The sequence below is a fragment of the Gouania willdenowi genome, chromosome 5 (assembly GCF_900634775.1).
Source record: "Gouania willdenowi chromosome 5, fGouWil2.1, whole genome shotgun sequence".
Taxonomy (NCBI): Eukaryota; Metazoa; Chordata; class Actinopteri; order Blenniiformes; family Gobiesocidae; genus Gouania; species Gouania willdenowi.
Genome location: NC_041048.1, coordinates 39,110,434 through 39,132,018, shown reverse-complemented (window position 1 = coordinate 39,132,018; position 21,585 = coordinate 39,110,434). Strand labels below are relative to the sequence as shown.

The 21,585-nt window shown below is 36.4% G+C and overlaps 1 protein-coding gene across 1 annotated transcript; it reads right to left on the bottom strand.

Annotated features, from left to right (window-relative positions):
* Positions 1-7,499: 7,499 nt before the first annotated feature.
* Positions 7,500-16,434, bottom strand: LOC114463431 (glutathione hydrolase 7-like). Its single transcript, XM_028446977.1, has 15 exons — positions 16,299-16,434; positions 14,936-15,129; positions 14,714-14,904; positions 13,297-13,417; positions 13,161-13,228; positions 12,333-12,406; positions 12,087-12,268; positions 11,937-12,024; positions 11,238-11,368; positions 11,088-11,173; positions 8,796-8,927; positions 8,561-8,675; positions 8,371-8,487; positions 8,223-8,295; positions 7,500-7,654 (listed from the first exon to the last, which is right to left on the bottom strand). The coding sequence occupies exons 1-15, from the start codon at positions 16,432-16,434 to the stop codon at positions 7,500-7,502; spliced, it is 1,863 nt and encodes a 620-aa protein (XP_028302778.1).
* Positions 16,435-21,585: the final 5,151 nt, after the last annotated feature.

Genomic DNA, 21,585 nt, shown 5'->3' with positions numbered 1-21,585 from the left:
GGATTCCAGCTGCTACAGAGGTCTGACTTTTTTTTCCTTTGTCTAAATACATATTTTATTGACTATTCTCATGAAGGGACGGATCATTTCACCCAGAATATGCAGACTCCACCTTTAAAGACAAGACTATAAAGAAATTATTTGTGATTAAAGGTTTTAATTGTTTTCATGTATAAGAAAGTATTGATCGTTTCTGCCTAGCAACACCGATCGCCACATTTGTTTACGTCATAACAACGTGTTGACTCCCGATGTAACAGAGGTGGTTTCACTGCTGTAGATCTGCTGTGTTTGGTCGTTCATCCTATGGCAAAAATAATTCAGATATAAAGTTTTTTAGAATTCCAAAAGACAAAAATCACAAAAAACACTGGCTTTCCTTCATAGAACGGTTGAAAATGCAGGCGTCTGGTAGTGTGGGCAAGGGTAAACACTGGTCTGCCTACATGCGCTCTCTACATTTAATAAGTGGGAAGTGAACAGTTAAGATCTGAAATGAGGATTTTAGGGACATCTTGGTGATGGTAATATGTTGTATTTATATCGGTTGTAAAGGACACTGTGATTAATGGTATGTAAGGATTTCACGGCACAATATCTCATAAAAATAGGCTTCATCAGGCAATGTTTGTATGAATATTTTGACGGGTGGGACTTTGTATGAACACTCAGATATCCATAGCAATGTTAATTTGGCCTCATCTCGTCCCCTGGCCTCTTCTGGTCGTGTGTCTTCATAATTGTATGATATTTTATAAGAATACAGAGATATAAATCACTCCAGTATTTAAATAAAGCTGATTTTGTCATCGGACATACAGGATGGGGATGAGTCATTTTCCCCAATTTCAAGATGGCGCCCGTTAATTTACTACGGCTAACGTCATCTGTGATGTAAACCCAAATTACTGAATTAGATTAACAACAAAGAACTCACATTTATTGAATTTCAATGCAGTCATGTTGCAAAATAAAACAAAATTAAAAATCACTTATTGAAAACTCAATGAAACACGATTAATGTATAAAACTATTTGTACCTTATTATCTTTATTATTTAGGTTTATTTATTCAGTTCATCCCACAAACGATACTATGTTTTTTTTGTTTTATTTATTCTGTGTATGTGCACTCATTTTGTTTTTTTTATCATGTTTGCTAAACTCTCTTCCTTGACCGCTTTGACACTAGTCGTTGGCACGCCGTCATGTGATCAACTTTGCCATCAGGACACGCTGCATCACTTCTGTTTGGAGAGGCTTCATTTTTTTTATTTTTTTTTGTTGAACAAAGATCTGAAGTGATCTGAAAACCCCTCGTCTGAGCCGAGGCCTTCTTCAGGCGTGTCAAGCTAAATGTTTACAGTATCCACATATCAATCAATCAATCAATCAATCTTTATTTGTATAGCGCCAAATCATAACCAATGGTATCTCAAGGCACTTTACAGTAGAGCAGTCTTAAGGACGGACTCTTCATTTTATGGATACACACATATGCATATATACGTATATACACATACATATGTATCCCACACCCAACATGAATTCATCATGGCGGCAAGGAAAACCTTCTGTTAAGCAGCAGGAACCTTGTGTGGATCCCATTCCTATGATGAACAGCCATCCACGTTATGCTGTGTTGGGTGTGTGCAGAGGAAAGGGTGGAGACAGAGCCGCTGAGTCTCTGTAACTCCACACTGAGGATCCCACGGACCTGCAAGACAAAAGCCAGAAGGAGTACAGGAGCAAACACACAAGGGAGTAAGCAGACATAGAGGGAGTGTTTGAAAGAGGAATGGGACCCTCTCCGGTCCCTCTCTAACCTAAATGACCTCTCTCTTAACGCCCTCTCCAACCTCTCTCCAACCGAGCATGCCAGACCCCCCCCCGGCAGTCTATGCCTATTGCATCTTAATTATGAGCTATGAGCTGGTTCCTAACTAAAAGCTTTATCAAAGAGGAATGTTTTGAGCCTAACCTTAAAGGTAGAGAGGGTGTCTGCCCCCGAACCGTGGTTGGTAGATGGTTCCAGAGAAGTGGGGCCTGATAACTGAAAGCTCTTCCTCCTATACTACTTTTAGAGATGAATGGAACAACGAGTAGTCCAGCATTTTGAGAGCGTAGTGTTCTGGGGGGATTGTATGGCACTACAAGCTCCTTGAGATAGACTGGTGCCTGTCCATTTAGGGCTTTATAAGTGAGAAGAAGAATCTTGAATTCTATTCTATATTTTATGGGAAGCCAATGCAGAGAGGCTAATACAGGAGTAATGTGATCTCTTCTCCTAGTTTTAGTCAGTACACGTGCTGCAGCATTTTGAACCAGCTGAAGTGTCTTAAGCGACTTGCTCGGGCAGCCTGCTAAAAGAGAATTACAATAATCCAGTCTAGAGGTAACAAAAGCATGGACTAGTTTTTCGGCGTCGCCCTGAGACAGGATAGATCTGATTTTAGCAATGTTACGGAGATGAAAGAAGGCAGTTCTTGAAGTTTGTTTTATGTGAGAGTTGAAGGATAAGTCCTGATCAAATAGAACCCCAAGGTTTCTAACAGTTGTGCTTTGTGCCAGAGTAATGCCATCTAGGGCAGTTAGGCTAGCATAGGTTTCTCTAAGGTGTCGCGGGCCCAGTACAATGACCTCAGTCTTGTCTGAGTTGAGAAGAAGAAAATTTTGGTCCATCCAGGCCCTAATGTCCTTTAGACAGGCCTCAAGTTTAGATAGCTGATTTGTCTCACCTGACTTCATTGATACATACAGTTGGGTATCATCAGCATAGCAGTGGAAGTTAACAGAGTATTTTCTCATAACATTACCAAGGGGGATCATATAGATACAGAAGAGGATTGGACCTAGCACAGAGCCCTGAGGAACCCCGTAGCTTACTTTAGTGTACACAGAAGACTTATTATTCACGTGTACAAACTGGTACCTATCAGATAGGTAGGACTTAAACCAGTTTAGGGCAGTCCCTGTGATTCCAAGTAATTTCTCTAATCTCTCTAGTAGAATATAGTGATCTATAGTGTCAAAAGCTGCACTAAGATCTAATAAAACCAGCACTGAGAGTCGTCCTTCATCTGAAGCCCAGAGTAGATCATTAGTTACTTTAACTAAAGCAGTCTCTGTGCTGTGTTGAGCTCTAAAGCCTGACTGGAAGTCCTCGAACAGGCTGTTGTTTTGAAGAAATTCACAGAGCTGAGCTGCCACAACTTTCTCAAGAATCTTTGAAATAAAAGGAAGATTAGATATAGGCCTGTAGTTTGCTAAAGTGCTGGAATCAAGAGTAGGTTTTTTGAGAAGGGGTTTGATTACAGCTACTTTAAAGGACTGTGGCACGTAGCCTATTGATAGAGATATATTTATTGTCTCCAACAAAGATGGGCAGACTAGGGGAATAACTTCTTTAAACAGCTTAGTTGGGATCGGATCTGAAAGGCAGGTCGATGGTTTGGAGGATGAAATAATAGAGTTAAGTTCCTGAAGTCCTATATGTGTGAAACAGTTTAGGTTAGGCCTATTTACATTTAATGGTACAGCAGGCCCAGGTGAAGGCAGGGAGTGGCTAATTTTATCTCTAATCTTGTGAATTTTATCGTTAAAAAATGTCATAAAGTCCTCACAGCTGAGGGCTAGAGGAATCATGGGCTCAATAGAGCTCTGACTTTGTGTTAGCCTGGCTACAGTGCTGAAAAGGTACCTCGGATTATTTTTATTTTCTTCAATTAGTGAGGAATAGTATGTAGATCGACTATGTCGTAAGGCTGTCATGTATTTACTATGGCTTTCTTGCCAAAGTATTCGTGACTCCTCTGTTTTATTGGAGCGCCACATTCTCTCTAATTTACGGGTTGTTTGTTTGAGTGTGTGAGTTTCAGAGCTAAACCACGGAGCTTTCCTCTGACGTTTAATAGTTTTTTCCCTCAATGGGGCAATTGAGTCCAAGGTGGATTTTAGTAGACTAGCAGAGCTATCGACAAGCAGATCCAGTTGAGAGGGGTTATAATTAATATCATAGTTATTTATTGGATGGTGCACTGAGTTTAAGGCAGCAGGAATGGCCTCTTTAAATTTAGCCACAGCACTGTTGGATAGATTTCTACTTGTAACTATTTTATTGCACAGTGCGAGATCCTCTAGGATAATGTTAAAAGATATTAAAAAGTGATCTGATAGCAGAGGATTTTCAGGGTAGACTTTTAGTTCATTAATATCAAGGCCATATGTTAGAACAAGATCAAGAGTATGATTTAAACGATGAGTAGCTTCAGTAATAGTTTGAAAAAAAGCCAACTGAGTCTATTAGGGACATAAAGGCTGAGCTCAGGCTATCACTATCTTTGTCCACATGGATATTAAAATCTCCTACTATCAGTATTTTATCAGAACTGAGGACTAAGTTTGATATAAACTCAGAGAATTCTGATAGAAATTCAGAATAAGGGCCTGGAGGACGGTAAATTATCGCAAATAAGACTGGCTGGCAGGTTTTTGATTCGATATGAGATAAATTTAGAACCAGGCTTTCAAAGGAAGTGTAACTGGCCTTTGGTTTAGGATAGATTAGGAGAGAGGAATGATAAATAGCTGCTACACCACCTCCACGGCCTATGTCTCGTGGCATATGAGTATTTAAATGACTGGGAGGAGTGGCTTCATTTAAACTAACATATTCATCTTGATACAGCCATGTTTCAGTTAAACAGAATAAATCAAGGTTATTTTCTGAGATAAGGTCATTTACTAGTAGAGATTTGGATCTCAGTGATCTAATATTTAATAGAGCACATCTAATGGTTTTATGTTTTGGTGTTTCTAGATTTGAGATTTTAATTTTTTTCAGATTTTTATAATTGATAGCTCTTTTATTTGATTTTATGTTAAAATCATTGTGAAATATGGGTCGGGGGACTGACACCGTCTCCATAAAATAATATTCATCACCATCACAACAGTTGTCATGGCGATGAACACAGCTATCCTGATAGCAATGGGAGGGAAACTGTCCTAAGGCAAGCGCAGAGGGGCAGAGGGGCGCATAGAGGCACAAAAGCTTTGAGTGACATGTTTGTCCAGGCCGGAGACACGTCCCATGTTCTGTGACGCACACTGTCTCACTATCTCCACTGTACATCAGCTTTACATAACAGCCCTCATTCACTTCATCATCTGCATACTGCACATTTTTGTATCACCACTAATCTTTAGGATTTGGGTTTTTTTTTTTTACATTAAAATCTATTGTTAATGGTATTAGACCAGAGGTTCTCAACCTTGGGGTCACAAGACACTGATATTTTTTGAACAATTTGAGCATATTTTTTGATTATTTTTACCATTTTTCTGCAACTTCACCAAACTTGCCATATTTTAACCTATTTTCATCACTTTTTCTTGACATATTTTTGCTCCTTTTAATGTATTTTTGCTACATTATTCCCATTTCTGCCACTTCATTAAATTTCAATGCCTTTTCGGCACTATTTTTCCACTTTCAAGACATTTTCGGCAATTATAACCCCTTTCCAACAATTTTCCCACTTAATGTCGCACACGTCGACCTATTGTCACTTTTAACTTCTGCTCCACATAATTCATGCTTATCTGTCTGTCTGTCTGTTTATGGCCACTCTAATTTGCAACATTTTACTCCCACTAGTACAGTGTCCGTCGGAAGAATGTATTCACATATTGGGAGGAGCTTTAGTAGAGTTATCAATTATGGCCAAATGAGTATGTGTTTGAAGGTTGGATGTACAAAGAGGTGTACATACTCTGCTCTGTGGTGTTATAAAGAGGTTTATTTGCAGGTGCAAAGTAAAATAGTATGCGTGATTTCCCTGGTTTAATTCTATGAGACATGCACATGTGGTTACTTATTTTTATATTCTTTGTATTTTTCTGTAATGTATGTACTTTGGAGTCATGTGTATTTTTGTTTCTCTGTTGTGTTTTTGTATAATCGTTTTTTGTTGCCATTGTAGTGTGATTCTGGAATCATTGTGTATTTTTGTATCTTTTTTTAGTGTAGTTTTGTGCATTTCTGTTGTCATCTTAGTGTATTTTTTGTATAATTTAGTTTTGTGTATTTTGAGTCATTTTCATATTTTTGTTTGGTGTATTTTTTTGTAATGTATGTTTTTCAGAGTCATTTTGTGTGTTTTTGGAGCCTTTTGTATATTTTTGTGCATTTCTGTTGTTTTGTATACTTTTTGTACAAATATTTAGTTTTGTTTTACATCATTAGGTGTATTTCTGTATCTTTTTCAGTGTAGTTTTGTGCATTTCTGTTGTCATTTTGTATAAATATTTAGTTTTGTGTATATTGAATCATTTTAATATTTTTGTTGTGTGTCTATCTACTCCGTGGCTCACACACACATGCGTACACGCACATCAGTGACTCACATCAGGCGCAATCAGTGAGACTTGAGAGCTTTGCTAGTTTATCAGTGTGAGAGCGGCTACTCAGATGCCCCTCCCCACTCTCCGGTCTAACTCTTTTCCTCTCACTCGTGTGTCTGCTTGGCTGTGTGCGCAGTGATTGGCTCAGAAATAGATATAGATGGTGTGCTAGCGCCCCCTCACACACTGAGGTCAAAAGCTGAATAGGTTCTCCGCATCGAGGAGAAATTCGCTCCACACACACAGACCTTCTTTGCTTTTATAGATAGATTTCTGCCACTTCTTCAAAACATTTCAATGTTTTTTCTGCACATTTTCAGCACTTTTCTCTCAAATGTTACATAAGTTAACCTATTATTGTCACTTTTAACCTCTTATCACTCTAAATAATGCTTGATTTAATCATTTTAAACACATTCCCAATTTGACACACCCATTATTTGCCAGTTTAAATTAGTTGTTCCAATATTGAAACTTTTAACCCTTTTTCTGCCCGTTTTTGGCCACTCTAACTTGCAACTTTTTACCAATTTCTGCGGTTTTTAAAAATCCCATTTCACCACCTCTTCCACCATTTTTGGTCACGTTTAACCCATTTTATTTCTGATTAAAACAAGAATTTACAGCTTTAAGAAACTTTATACTATGGTGCAAATAATGCTAAACTGGATAACTGTGGCTATTATGCAGACGAATAAATAAATGTAGTTATCACAGATTCATAGAACAATGGACTTTATGGATGGACCCCAAAAATCTCTCCCCTTTATTCCCCCTTATAGATGGCCCTGTCTCCACATGACTGTTCTTCAATGTTCATGTCTGTGTTCAACCACCTTCAGCTACAGTGAAGGTTCCTACTCTCTAGAACCTTTATTTTGGGGGTTGCAGGCTGAAATGGTTGAGAACCACTGCTGTAGAAAAATAATGCAAATATATAATACAAGTGATTTTTAAAATAAAAATATGATGGCATTGGGAAATGTTTTTGAATAATATGTTTAATCAGAAAAATACTGAATAGAAAAGCATCATTTTGGAGACATTACATTCACTTCATGAGTTTGTTCATTGAAGATCATTTTACACAAAAGTTTATGAGAATAAGAAAACTATGAGGGACTCGATCAACTGACGTCCCTTGACGATGCTGAAGACATCTTTATTCCTCAGGATTCCCCAAACTGAAGATCTTCTTTCCATATTAACAAGTTGGTGCCCAAACTGTTTAATGTCTTCAGAAAAATCAGCTGACGGGTGAAATAGAGGAGAAATATAAAGTTAAAGCAATAAATGCTTTTCCCTTTTTTGTCTTAAAATGTATTTTTCACTTGTAACAACTTTGTGTGCTTGCTGCTACCTAACTTGACCAAGTCCCCTTGTAAAAAGAGATTATTAGTCTCAACAAGACTTCCTGTTTAAATAAAAGTTAAGTAAAAATAAAAATATAAGAGCTCCTAGCAAGATTCTTTTTGTCTTCTTTTTGAATAGTATGTTAAGGTTATCTTTATACAGAACTGTTCTTTAGGAAATCCATTTTGATCTACTGACATGTTTCGACTGACAACTGCCAGTCTTCGTCAGAGGCGTCTGCTGACCGCTTTGATGTTTCCTTTGAAGTTTCTTTGTATTCTGTGTAGTAATTTCTGCAAGATTATACTTGAATAGTATGTTAAGGTTTCATTTATTTAGGCAACTGACGAAGACAGGCTGTTGTCAGCTGAAACATCTCAGGAGATCAAAGAAAATTTCCCAAGGAGCAGTTGTCTTAATAAATGAAACTTTAACATGCTTTAAAAAAGATAGGATCATACTTACAGCTGTTGAAAAGTCTCCTTGAGGCCAGACTGTCATTCTTCTTCTTGTGAAACAACACGGCAGCGTTCAGCATCTAGAATGTAAACACGTACACTGTAGTTTGTTTGAATACAAAGTCTTTCAAGAGGGAATCGTAGGGCGATCATACTTGAGTGATCGCCCTCAAATAGTTCTGCACCGCTGAACTGCTCAGCGCCATCTGGACGACACACTTATGTGGAGTTGAGATTAAAAGTGTGGGCATCAGGAATGACACGGGCCTTTTCTACGGCAGAGAGGACACATTGGGTTTGAAATCTCAGAATAAGTAACGTGACTTCTTTGAACTGACACAGAACCTGTTTCATTGGAGCTTCTGTGTCGTTGTTGATAATGGAGAAGTCCAGGAGGAGGCTGTTCAGGATGATACCAGACCGAGTTATGAGTCTGCTCCCAAATGTTCTGCTCAGAGAGCTGCAAACGCACAAAGATGACAGATAAGATATCAGAATGTCACAACGCCCAGAAGCACATACCACACATAGTGAGCCTGCATGCTGATCACAGCCACAGTTTAGACAGGAACTCAATTACCTTGCAACAGACACCATGAGGTCATCTGATCCCATGACAACCACCTGCCCCCCCTCCTGCTCCTCCTGCACTGAGGCGTCTGATGGAGAATGGACTCGTGATGCGTTCAGGACCTGCAGCGCTTGATCTTTGCTTGGAGGGAAAGGCATCTGTAAGAATTCATATCTGCTGCTGACCCGTCACAAGAGGACAATTACTCTACCTGATATATGAATATTCTTTATTTAAATGTTTCATCGTGTTGTAGTAGGTACCTAGGGTGATCATATGCCCGGTTCTACCCTGACATTTCCTCCATGTTTTTTCCAGACCCTCCGGCCGGATTTTAGAAACTCATCATAATGTCATGGTTTCACAGGGACCCTGAACGTATCTTGGAACACATTATTTTAAAAGACCGTAACTCCGTTAATATTTGCTCAATCAGAGAAATTCCGGAATCATTTTAGCCTCTTTATTTTGAGAAGAGAGACAGTAGAGTGAAAAGACTGAAGTCCAAGATGGATTGAAAGTAGGGCTGCTCAATTAATTACAATTTGATTTCAATTATTACACCCAACGATTACAATATTAACATAATTGAGAAAAAAAGGATTATTTAACAAAAAAAAAAGTATATTTTTTTAACATGTTTTATTCGCTGAATAAAACAAACCCACTATTTCGGACATCTACAATTAATAAAGCTTGGCACACAAATGTTATTAATACTAATTGAGTTGTTTAATTTACGCACATGGAAGCTCCTCCCCTCTCAAAGCCAAAGCTAGCCAGCAGGCCAACACGAGGAAAGTTGTTGCTCATGGTATTGAAACATGGCAGGAGAAATGCTGGTAAACAAGTGACAAGTCAAATTCTCTTCTATGGGAACACTTTGGGTTTGATGATGAAGACATAGAGCAAAGACACATCACGTGCAACAAGTGTTTTGTTTTGTGCAAAAGTGAACATACGCGATTTTAGTGTTTAAATAATATACATATATATATTTTTTTTTATTTGTACAAAAAATAAATAACTTTTTGGATGACAAATAATCGTTTGAATAATTGTGATTTCAAATATGACTAAAATAATCGTGATTATTATTTTTTCTATAATTGAGCAGCCCTAATTGAAAAAAAAAACCAAAAGAAATATTGGTGGATTTAATAAAAAAAGTTTAGCAGGAAGACCCTCCTGAATGATAAAACCTCCATGGAGGTTCAGAGTCTTGGCATTCTGGTCTCGAGCAGACTTGGTCCAGGATAGTGTGTTAGTGTGTTCTTGACTTCATCGCTAATGTTTAACCACTTTTCAATCCTAATACAACTTTGCCTTCATAATGCAAAACATTTTTTAAAAACAGAAACTTCATTTAGGTACAAAGTTTGTCAATTCTACACAACCAAATCTTTTCATTTTTAAACCGGGCAACTGGACTCAAAACGCCACCTATTTGTTGTTGTTGTTGTTGTTGTGTACACTAGTTACAATCACTATTCCTCTGTTATTCATGAACAGATCGAGCTGAAATTTGGCAGCTATAATCTATGAATGTGTACGCATCGACGCTCGGAGTCCAATTTTTTATTTGGGGCCCAGAGAGGCGACTTAAATATTATGACGGTTGGTACCAATATATCAATAGGGCCCATTACCCATCAAATGACTACTCCTACGTTAGTTCTCGTTAGATCGGAACGCAGTTTGGTATGAATACTGTATGAATGAATATGATGAGATGCTCTGAGCCCTTTTTTTGAAATGGGGCCTGGGGGCCCACCCCCCATTTCCGGTAATTTCCAAATTTATTGGGAACAGTCATGTGATATATATATATGGTTTCAAGGGTAATTCAAGGTATATTACGATTATGCCTTGCAAGATTTGATGGGGGCCTTGATGCCCAGCCCTCTTTTTTCCGCAATTTCCATTAAAGTCGTTTTCTAATTTATTTGTGAGTCAAATATTGCGACAGTTGGTGGCGAATCATTGACACATCAATATATCAATGGGGCCCATTACTGTGTATATGCCACGGGGGCCCCATTTTTCAAATGACTACTCCTCCGTTAATGGTCGTTGAATCGGGCTGTAATTTGACATGGACATTCTATGAGACACGACTATGTTATCAGAACATAGTCGTGTGATACATCGTTTCAAAGGCAATTCAAGGCTACAAGGTTTGATCGCTATCGGTCTTGGGAATGAGATTTGACCGCTAGTGATGTTGAAAACCAGCCCTATCCGGTATCGGCTTTGTATCGCCACGACAACAGGCCAGTCGTATGTTCATGTGTGATTTACCTCAGAAGGTGAGAGAGCAACTCTCTGAATGTGAATGAAGAGTTAAAATGAAGTCCATCCAAACCAGCAGCAGATCCTGTGAAAGTCTGAAAGAAAAATGACTTCCATTTACACAATTCATCCTGCAGCTTCACCTCCACAGTGATTCACCTCAGTAATCCAGTGGGAACTTTGGTTTTGTCTGATGTTTTTCTCCCTCAGGTGAAAGGTCTGTAAAAGCTTCAGTGCTGATATAAACGCTGCAGCAGCAGACGAAAGAGGAGGAACTTGAATTATGAACTCTGAGGAAAACAAGATCGTAAAGATGTTTCTTTAAAAACGGTGTAACTTATCTCTGTACACAGGGGCGTAGCACCTCATTTTGGGCCCCTACTGTAAGTTATACACAATCTTTTCATCCCCCTTAAACTATAATATTCTTGCAATAATATACAAGCTTTCCTTTTCTTCACAATAACCTAATGACTCCATATCCATTGCTTGTACTGTTATACTTAATTTTAGTTGTTTATTGAATATTGTGTTTGTGGCATACTTCTGCTAGCAGACGGTCATTTTTTAAATGTATTTATTTTAATTATTATTTTTCTTTTTTTGGGGGGGAGGGGAGGTCAAAAATAAAATAACATATATAGCAAACGTGTACAAAGAAGGTATATCACTAGTGTATGAACATGCATGAATGCTAGGGCCCTGATGCGGCATGAATACTTGTTTTTAGTACAAAACTGTGCTTAACAACCATCTTTTTTTCACACAGGGCCATTTTCATTCCAACATAAATAATCTAAAACTGTTTAAAATGCATTTTTGTTTGTAAAATAGACAGTCAGACGCCCATGTTACTACCATCATCGTGTTCTTCCAGCGGTGTCTCCTCCACTGTGCGGTAGTTACTGATGTCCTCTCTGCTTAGGACGCCTCCGTTTGCTTGCACCTGAAGAATAATCTCCAATCACCTGGAATGACCTCACAGGAGCTCCTCAGTGGGAGTTATACCTCATCCTCTATCTCCTGCGATATGCTTCCATGGTAGAAATGCATCAATCCGGCGTGTAATACTCCTGCCAGAGCTGGTATCTTCACAAAGGACCCAGGACTCAGAGGTTGACCACGTGGGATGAAAACCTCCAGGAACCGTTGTGAGAGCCGCTGATCTTTGACCCTGGCTATAGCTGCAGCTGAAGAAGACGAACAATGATTAGGACATGTGTTAAACTCTTGGTTCAATGTGCTTTGGTTTACCCAGACTGTGGGACACGCTGAAACCTTCTCTGGCTACGTCTGCAGCTCTGCTGACAACGTCCTCCCATGAGAGTCTGTGGTGTGTTTTTAAAGGAAATCAGTAGACTTTTCATTATCAGCACATTCCACACACTTTGGTGTCAAAAATCATGAAATTTATCCCAATTGTTCCTTAATAATTCAATAGTCACACTGTTAATTTTTAGTTTGCTTTAGTTATGATTTTTGCTTGTCCTCATTTTTCTTCCATTTTCAGCTTCCAATATCTCAAAAATTACACCCAATAGGAAACTGAAATTTGGTACAGTAATACAGCTCCACTTACTCTATCAGAATATACACAAAAATCTGCTATACATCGAATCTGGTGGACATGCCCGCTCCACAAAATTGGAAAAAAGTGAGTGTGTTTGGGTCTGGAACATGTTTGGGTCTTCAGTAAACAACGTAGCATTTGTCTCAGCTCCCTGTAATTTGATCAGCTTCACATCACTAATGATTAGTCATATATATAGATTGTTTTTTGGGTGACACGCTTTTGAAATCTGTAAAAAAATAAAGTTTTTGTTTTTTTTTTAAACTATTTTCATTGGCCCATAACTGTGTGTGGGAATGAAACAAAAAAAGGATCTGTTTTAATTTATAGTATAACGATGAATGTTTCTTGGGATATAGAAGTATTTTCTGTTATGCAACCAAGTCATTTTTATTTTTGACCCCATCTTTGGGTTATTTCACCACTCCCAGATATTGAATATCTTTTACATGAGGCCATTGTAGTTTGCCAGACTTTCTTGAGATGACCAGGAATGACCCCAACGTTCTCACCGTCCGTACAGTCTGTGAGCATGGTACAAGCCCATGAGCAAACCAGGAACTGCTACTTGTAAACCAGCCTGAAATGAAGAATGGAAATAATGAACATTAAACATAATCTGTAGTCTTTACTTTTCTATATTTTTACCTCAAGCTCGGATGCATTTCTTTTCTGCATCTTTTCCATCAACGCTTTGGGTGCAGATCCCTGAAAGTCAATCACCTTGGTTTGATTCCTGCGTATATCACGGACCAGCATCACCCCCCCTCTTTGAAGAAACACATGAGTGTCGTTTGTCTCTGAGTGTGACTATGGAAATACGTTTGAGCATAAATGAGCTCTACTAGTGCTTCATTTTGGAATACGTGTACCTAGTTTTAATCTACTAGTGCATGACTTTACTCGTAAAGTAAAAGGTGTCATTGGTAAGCATCATATGGTAATAAGGGGGCGGGGAAAGCCAATTCAGTCTTGATGTTGGCTTTTGAAAGTATTGCAACCAATCAGGGTCCTGGATTTGGTTCTAATCCCTCCCACCTCATTTACATTTGGTCTTCTGAAACTACACCAAACTTGCCACATTTTAACCTATTTCCATCACTTTTTCTTGCCGTATTTTTGCTTCTTTTAATACATTTTGCTGCATTACTCCCATTTCTGCCACTTCATCTCATCACATTTCAATGTCTTTTCTGCACATTTTTCCACTTTCAAGACATTTTCTTCACTTATAAACCTTTTCCACCACTTTTCCCACCTAAGGTTGCATATGTTGACCTTTTTTCACCATATTTCATACTTATTTTTGCCAATTTAACCACATTCACAATTTGTCAGGCCCATTATTTGCCAGTTGAAACTAATTGTTCCATTATTAACATACTTTAAACACTTTTTCTGTATGTTTTTGGCCACTCTAATTAGCCACTTTTAACCAATTTCTGTGGTTTTTAAAATCCCATTTCACCAGCTTTTCTATCATTTTTGGTCACTTTTAACCCATTTTATTTCTGATTAAAACATATTTAAGATGACTATATACTAGGTGCAAATAATAAACGTTCCTGAATAACAGTGGATATTATGAATAAATAAATGTGGTTATCACAGATTCATAGAACAATTGACCATCATTTTACTGACTTTATGGATGGACCCCAAAAATCTCTCCCCTTTATTCCCCCTTATAGATGGTCCTGTCTCCACATGACTGTTCTTCAATGTTCATGTCTGTGTTCAACCACCTTCAGCTACAGTGGGGGTCCCTGATCTCTGGAACCTTTATTTTGAAAAGGTTGAGAACCACTTGTCTAATGGTACTAGTATAAAGTAGGAGGGTTTAGACCCAAATTCAGGACCCTGATGGGTTATATTTTCGAAAGCCAATGGAAAACCTGAATTTACTTTCCCCCGCCTCCTTATTAGCACATGATGCTAACTAGTAACACCTTTTGCTTCACTAGTAAAGTCTACTCACACACTAGTGAATAAAAAATGAGCACGGGTGGAGCTAAATAATGGTTGATATCACTGATATGATCAGTGAGTGAGTTACTGTACGTACCCGCCCACACCTGTAGCATGTGGGTGGACCACGCCCACACACAGCATGCTGGCCACAGCTGCATCTACACTGGATCCTCCATCACTAAACACCTGCTGACCCACTGCTGTGCAACGCTCATGATCAGACACCAACACACCTGTTACCAACACCTGCAAAACAGCTGCTGAGCATTTCTGATTCAGGTTTAACTTATACATACACATATATATATATATATACTGTATATGACTTTATGGAGTTACATACCAAGCTTTGATCCAGGAAAATGTGGAGAACTAAAGCAACGGTCACGCCCAAAGAAAAGATAGAGGGTAGAAGGTAAAACAGTAGCGGTGGAGAAGACCAAGAGTTCTTCTCATTCTCTCTGAGTTCAGGAGAACTTTGAGGAACCAGCTGCTTCAAATGCACCACATCTGTAACAAAGTGAAATGTTTAGGGAGAACATTTCAAGGTTCCTCAATCCCAACGTCAATAAAATCTTTCAACTTGTTGTTTTCATTTATTTTATCTATTGTTTATTTGATGTGGACATCAGATTTACATTTTTCTAAATTAATATTCAAAATGAAAATCTAAGTCTGTCGGGATCTGTTGAAAGTTTATCTTTGGTCAACATTTTGTCAAAATCCTTTAAAATCTTTCCTGCCAATAAACAAAACAAATAAACACCAGTAAAAATATTACCTCCTTGGTGGAAGTAATAAAAGGTACATAATTACAGTTTTCAAATTATTACATACATTAAGTACAGATCAAAGGCAACACAGTCAACCAGTTAAAACTATTCATAAAAACACAGTTTCATTTGTTAAAAACATTAATGATAATCTCTAACTTTAGTTTAGTTGGAAAAAAGTTGATAAGTTTTGCTTTTTACAGAAAGAATGGACCGATTTAGTTTTAGTTATAGTTTTATTAAAAATGTAATCAGAACTATTTCAGTCATAGTCTAGTTTTAAATCACGACAAAATATAAAGCATAGAGTTTATGATCTATTATCTATCAACCTGATACTGAATGGTGTTAATGTTTGTTACAGATTTGATGTGATCAACGCGTTAGACCAGCGATTCTCAACTCGTGGGTCGTGGACCTGCATTGGGTGGGTCACAGACCGCTGGTCAAAAATAAATACTTAGTGCCCCTCATGTTGGACTTGTCTTTTATTTTGAAATTTTTTTTTTTCTTTTGACAGGCATGCTGTGAAATGCATGTCGCACAGGAAAACATGTAGATTTATGTTTTAAAAAAGATTATATATGTGTGTTTTCAACAGTTATTTTTGAAAAACTAAATTTGATTGGTTGAATTCTAAAGAAAAAAACAAAGCCGTGGTAAAATGTAGGTCCCAGGGTGAGACCAGTTGAGAACCCCTGCTTTAGACCACCTGATCTCACAGTGATGATTGCATTTCACCCCATGTGATGAAATTATAGTTTAGTTCTTATTAGTTTATGAAAATATCAATATATTTTGGTATGGTTCACATAAATTCTTTCATTTTTTTAAACTCAAGTGTCGAGTAAATGCAAAACTATTATTGCATCACCATAAATAACATATTATACTCTATTTTCTCACCATTTCCTTTGATCAAGTCGTTGATAAAACGATCAGGCGATGAGACGTCAGTGAAATGAAAGGAATCACCAAAGCTCTCGTAGCTGAAGGCAGAGTTATTATTACTGGTGAGTTTGATTTCATCAGAAACAACCATGTTAACAGCAGAGTGCACACAAAGAACAGCATGACCTGAACACAACACAGGTGCACGTAGCTCCAGATAATGACAATCAGCATGTCACTGTTAGCCTTCAATGTCACCAACAAAGAGACTCAAACAACAAGGTCAAGTCTTTGTATATTTGTCCTAAAGCATGTTTTCACTTGAATGCAGACTAAAGTCTACACTTTGTTCATTCCATTTCATCACATTGTGCAAATAGGGAGTGCTTTGTTATCCATTTGGAATCAAATCATTTATAATTGCTCTAAATCAGACATGGAAAACTAGCAGCCAGGGAGCCCCTTGTGGCCCTTGGCCTAATTTTGTGTGACCCCCAAAATAAATGCAAAAAATGTATCAAAAAACACTCAAAGTGACAGACAAATACAAAAAAAAAAAAAAAAAAAAAAAACCCTTGCATAAATTAAAAGATATACAAAATAACAGCATAAATTCACAAAGATGACTTCAGTCTATAGTGACTCCAAAAACACAAAATAAGAAATTAAAACACACAAAATCTTGTTGGTTTCTTTCTTCTTTTTTTACTATGGACTTTATATTTTGTTCAGCGCTTTGAGACGACTTTGTTGTATTTTGAGCTATATAAATAAAGTTGAATTGAATTGAAAATGACTTCAAATCCAACAAAAATAACTCCAAAAACATAATATATGAAATAAAATTATACAAAAATATTAACAAAACAAAAAACTGACTCCAAAAACATAAAGCAATAACAAAAAAAACTCTGAAAACACAGTGAAGGAGATAAAATTATACAAAATATTAACAAAAACACACAAAAATGACTCCAAAACAACAGAAATACCAAAGATAACTCCAAAAATGCAATAAATTTGTTAAATTATACAAAAATATCAACATGAACACATAAAGATTACTCCAAAAATATAATAAATGAGATAAAATTATACAAAATACTAACAATAACACATAAAATGACTCCAAAAACACAATAGATGAGGTAAAATTTTACAAATGATCAACAAACACATAAAAATGAATTCAAAAACACAAAACAATAACAAAAATAAATCTGAAAAAAATAAATAAATAAATGAGATAAAATTATACAAAATGACAACAAAAATACACAAAAACAATGAAAACAACAAACAAAATGACTTCAAAAACACAAAAAACTCTTTATTCTTTCCTGAATTAATGCTCAGTTTGGTAATTGTTTTAAATATTGACACGAATGTTGATAATACATTCCTCAGATCTGATACAATAAAAACATTTTGGCCCCCTGTGATAAAATCTGCTGATCATGGTCTAAATCCTGCGTCATGCACAGGTTTGTCATATACTGACGTCATGAGTTCACTACTCAGTGTTGTAAGTCTTTGATGATGGAAAAGCTGAAAAATACAATGTCACAATAATGATTTTATTTCAAAATAAAAATGGTGAATTAATAATGCATGACTTTTTTGAGTACAAATAATCTTTATTACATGTGAATTTTAAATCAGAAAATAACATTTTATCAAAAACAATTCACTAAAAAAGAGCTCCTTCTATCAGTAACATGACTTCAATCAAACCAGACATTTCTCAACAATAAATAAAGATCTTTCAGTCAGTGTTTGTGAAAACTAGAGAGAAGCAGTAACACAATAAAAGGTTTGTTTTTCTCACTAACCCTAATGATGTCTGAGAAATATGAGGAAGTTAATGAGAAAACTCATTAAAGGAACCTTTAGCTGCCCCCTAGTGGATGTTTAGTGTAACAACAACAATACACAGTTAACAGAACATGTGAAAAGTTGACAAAAGTATATATTTTAGTACTTTAATGAACAGTAAATAAGTGCTAAATGTTTATAGTACGTCATATTTGTCCAACTCAAGGTCTGGAGACAAAATCCGGCCCTATAGAGCGTCTATTTCAGCCCGCAGGAGAAAGTAGAAATCACAGCAAAACAATAAATATTGTGTAAATTACCAAATTGTAGAAATGTAGATATATCATATCTCATGTTTAGGGGCTTGTATTGTTCCTTTGTTTAAATAACATAAATTTTTTTACACAAATTTAAATTGTTGAAAAAACTCTGTTTTTCTAAAATCCTGTAATTTTCCTCAAATTACTCCACAAAATTTCCCCAAATTATATTTAAAAAAATTGGTCACAAAATCAAGGATATTTATCATCCATCTAGCATGCCGGGCATTGTCCTGGTGGGCTGGTCCGGTCCGCTACTGGAAGCAGACATGGTAACATGTGGCCAAAAAAGGTCCAAAAGTGGCAAAAACGTGGCAAGAAAATAGTTTAAAGTAACTAAAATGGGCCAAAAGCAGTCAAGAGTGGCAAAAATAAGGAAAATAAAGAGAAACCAGGTGGTATGTAATGGCAAAGGGTAGCTTAAATGGGCAAAATAATGGTGAAAAAGGAAAAAATGTGGAACAAAAAGAGGCAAAACATTGGGAAAAAATATAGCTAGTATTTTTTTGACAAAATTTAGCTTATTTGGATGAAAAGTGGCCAAAAATGTTTTAAGAAAGGACAAAAATTGAATAAAAAGTGTCAAAAAGGACTTGCAAAAATGGACAGAAAATAGGAAAAAAAAGAGATATTTATTGGCAAAACGTAGCTAAAGTCTGAAAAAAACAAGTTGCAAAATGTCCAAAAAAATAGGTATAAGTGCTGTCGATCTCATCTAAAGATTAAAGCAGAAATCAATGACGTTTCTCTTGTTTGGTCTGATTGTGTGTCAGGTTTAATGTTTAGGGATGTTTAGTGTCAGTGGTGACGATGGCTCGGCTGCTGCACGTAGAAAAGCTGCGTTTGGACTCCTCCACGCACACGGTTTTGGCGCTGGAAGGCGTTCCGGGACTCGTGGTGTCGATGAGCCCAGGCTTTGGCCTTCTGAACACATGTTAGCTGAGCTATCTCTGCAGTAGCTTTAGGCTGGGAGAATAACAGCTGGGCAGATGTGCTGCTGCTGCTGCTGCTTAGAGTAGAGGACCGTGCCTTTAATACGCTGTAAAGTCATTATAATAGAGAAGGAATTCAATGTTGGTTCATTAGTTTAACGCAGTGGTTCTCAACCTGTTCAGTCATGTGGAGACAGGACCATCTATAAGGGGGAATAAAGGGGAGAGATTTTTGGGGTCCATCCATAAAGTCAGTAAAATGATGGTCAATTGTTCTATGAATCTGTGATACACACATTTATTTATTTATCTGAATAATATCCACTGTTATCCAGGAACGTTTAGTAATATTACTATTATTATTATCATTATCTGGTAACCTCATCCCAGTGTCTCGCGACCCCAAACGGAGTCCTGACCCCAAGGTTGAGAACCCCTGGTTTAATGATTGAAGTTAGAAAATGAATATTGTTCTCCAGTTGTGTTCACATGTTACCTGTCAGTGTCCAGGTTTAGAGGAGCTTCTCTTTGATGCACAACATCTGGATTTTCTGCTAATTCTGCTTCTGTGACACAAACACTGGAGTTATTTAAAAGTCATGTTTTTTCCAGCTTTATTTCATGTATTCATGTCTCTGTGAACAGATTTACTCAGAAACTAATTCATATTCTCCACATAGATTATAGTTCATAGACTAACCTTGATGAGTGACAACGTGCCAGCCTTCCTCTTCCTCTTCCTCTTCCTCAGTTCCTCCTTGGCTCCCATTCTCCGCTCCTCCAAACAGGAAGTGGCAGATTGTTTTTAACATGTTTGCTTCAGATGATCCGTCTTTGATTCTATGTCTTTTCCACGTTTTTAGCTGCTGCTGTAAGACACACACACACACACACACACACATCAACATATGTTTAGGAGTGAGTAAACTTAGGTATATTACTTTTCAATATGTGCAATTACTGTATAGTGTATTAAATTAAATTGCAATTACTTTATTTGAACAATGTTTATTTTTTTAAGATAAAAAAATGAGATTAAATTAATTAGGCAGACGTTAAATGAGAAACTGTTTGTCTTCCTTTGAAAAGAAACTACATTTTAAATGATATTTTACCTGATTTTGTTTAAAATATTAAGACGTGGGCAGGATTTTTTGCTTTGTTTTTTTTTTTTTTTTTCTGTTTACATTCATACATGTAAAAATTGTTTACATGTAATTGATTTGTATAAAACTGTTGGAAAAAGGTAATAGAAATAATAGGGAAAAAAATATATTAAGACAATATTTGTGTTCATCAATCAAACGTTTAACACTGATTTAAGTAACTTGTGATATTCATAGTCAGGCCGTTATGCATTTATTTGATATGTTTTGAATTTTATTACAGAATTCGATTTTAGGTCAGGAAAGTGTTTTTTAATTTCTTGACTTTTTTTCCAATTAATTTTGGCTTAAAAATTAAGGATAAAAGTAAAAAATGATTAGTACAACTAAATTTTGGTTTTGGCAAAATTTTCCATTTTCTATTCTAGAAATGAAGCAACGCATTTTAAATTTATTTTCCAAATAAATTGAAACTGTTTATTTAATTATTCCAAATCTGTTGTTAAACGACAACAAAAATATTCCAAAACCACACACAACAGCGACAAAATACAAACAATGACTGAACAATTTACAAAAAGACCACAGAAATACACAAAATTACTCCGTAAACAAAATAGGACAACAAAAATGCAGAAAATGTTTTGCAATACACACAAAATGAGAGGAAAAATACACTAAAAACAAGACAAAATCACAACAAAATTTAAAAAGTAATTACTCTTACGGAAACAAAAATACATAATGATTAAGAATATTCAAAACGACAACAAGAAAACACAAAAATGAGGGAAAAAAAGTTGAATATACACAAAACAAAAAATGACTCCCAAAAAAAACAGAAAACAAAGAACACACACAATGAGAGGAAAAATACAATCATCAACGAAAATACACAAAATGTCAGAAAATTGCACAAATTACGACAACACACACGCACACACACACACACACACACATATGTACAAAAAAAAAAACAAACACATTTAATGACTCAAAAAAAACATTTTCCATTGTTTCTATATATTTTTATTGTTATTGTTATTATTATCTACTGTATTGTTGTGTTTGGATTCAGTTTTTGCATATTTGTTAATGTGGTTGACTTTTGTTGAAACATTTCAAAATT

Coding starts and splice junctions, on each gene's coding strand:
- LOC114463431 (XM_028446977.1), bottom strand. CDS start 16,434: ATGGTTGTTTCTGATGAAATCAAACTCACCAGTAATAATAACTCTGCC. Junction 12,025..12,086: donor CGCAGGAGATAGAGGATGAG/GTATAACTCCCA, acceptor ATTATTCTTCAG/GTGCAAGCAAACGGAGGCGT. Junction 8,928..11,087: donor TTGCTCTCTCACCTTCTGAG/GTAAATCACACA, acceptor TTTCCCTCCAAG/CAAAGATCAAGCGCTGCAGG.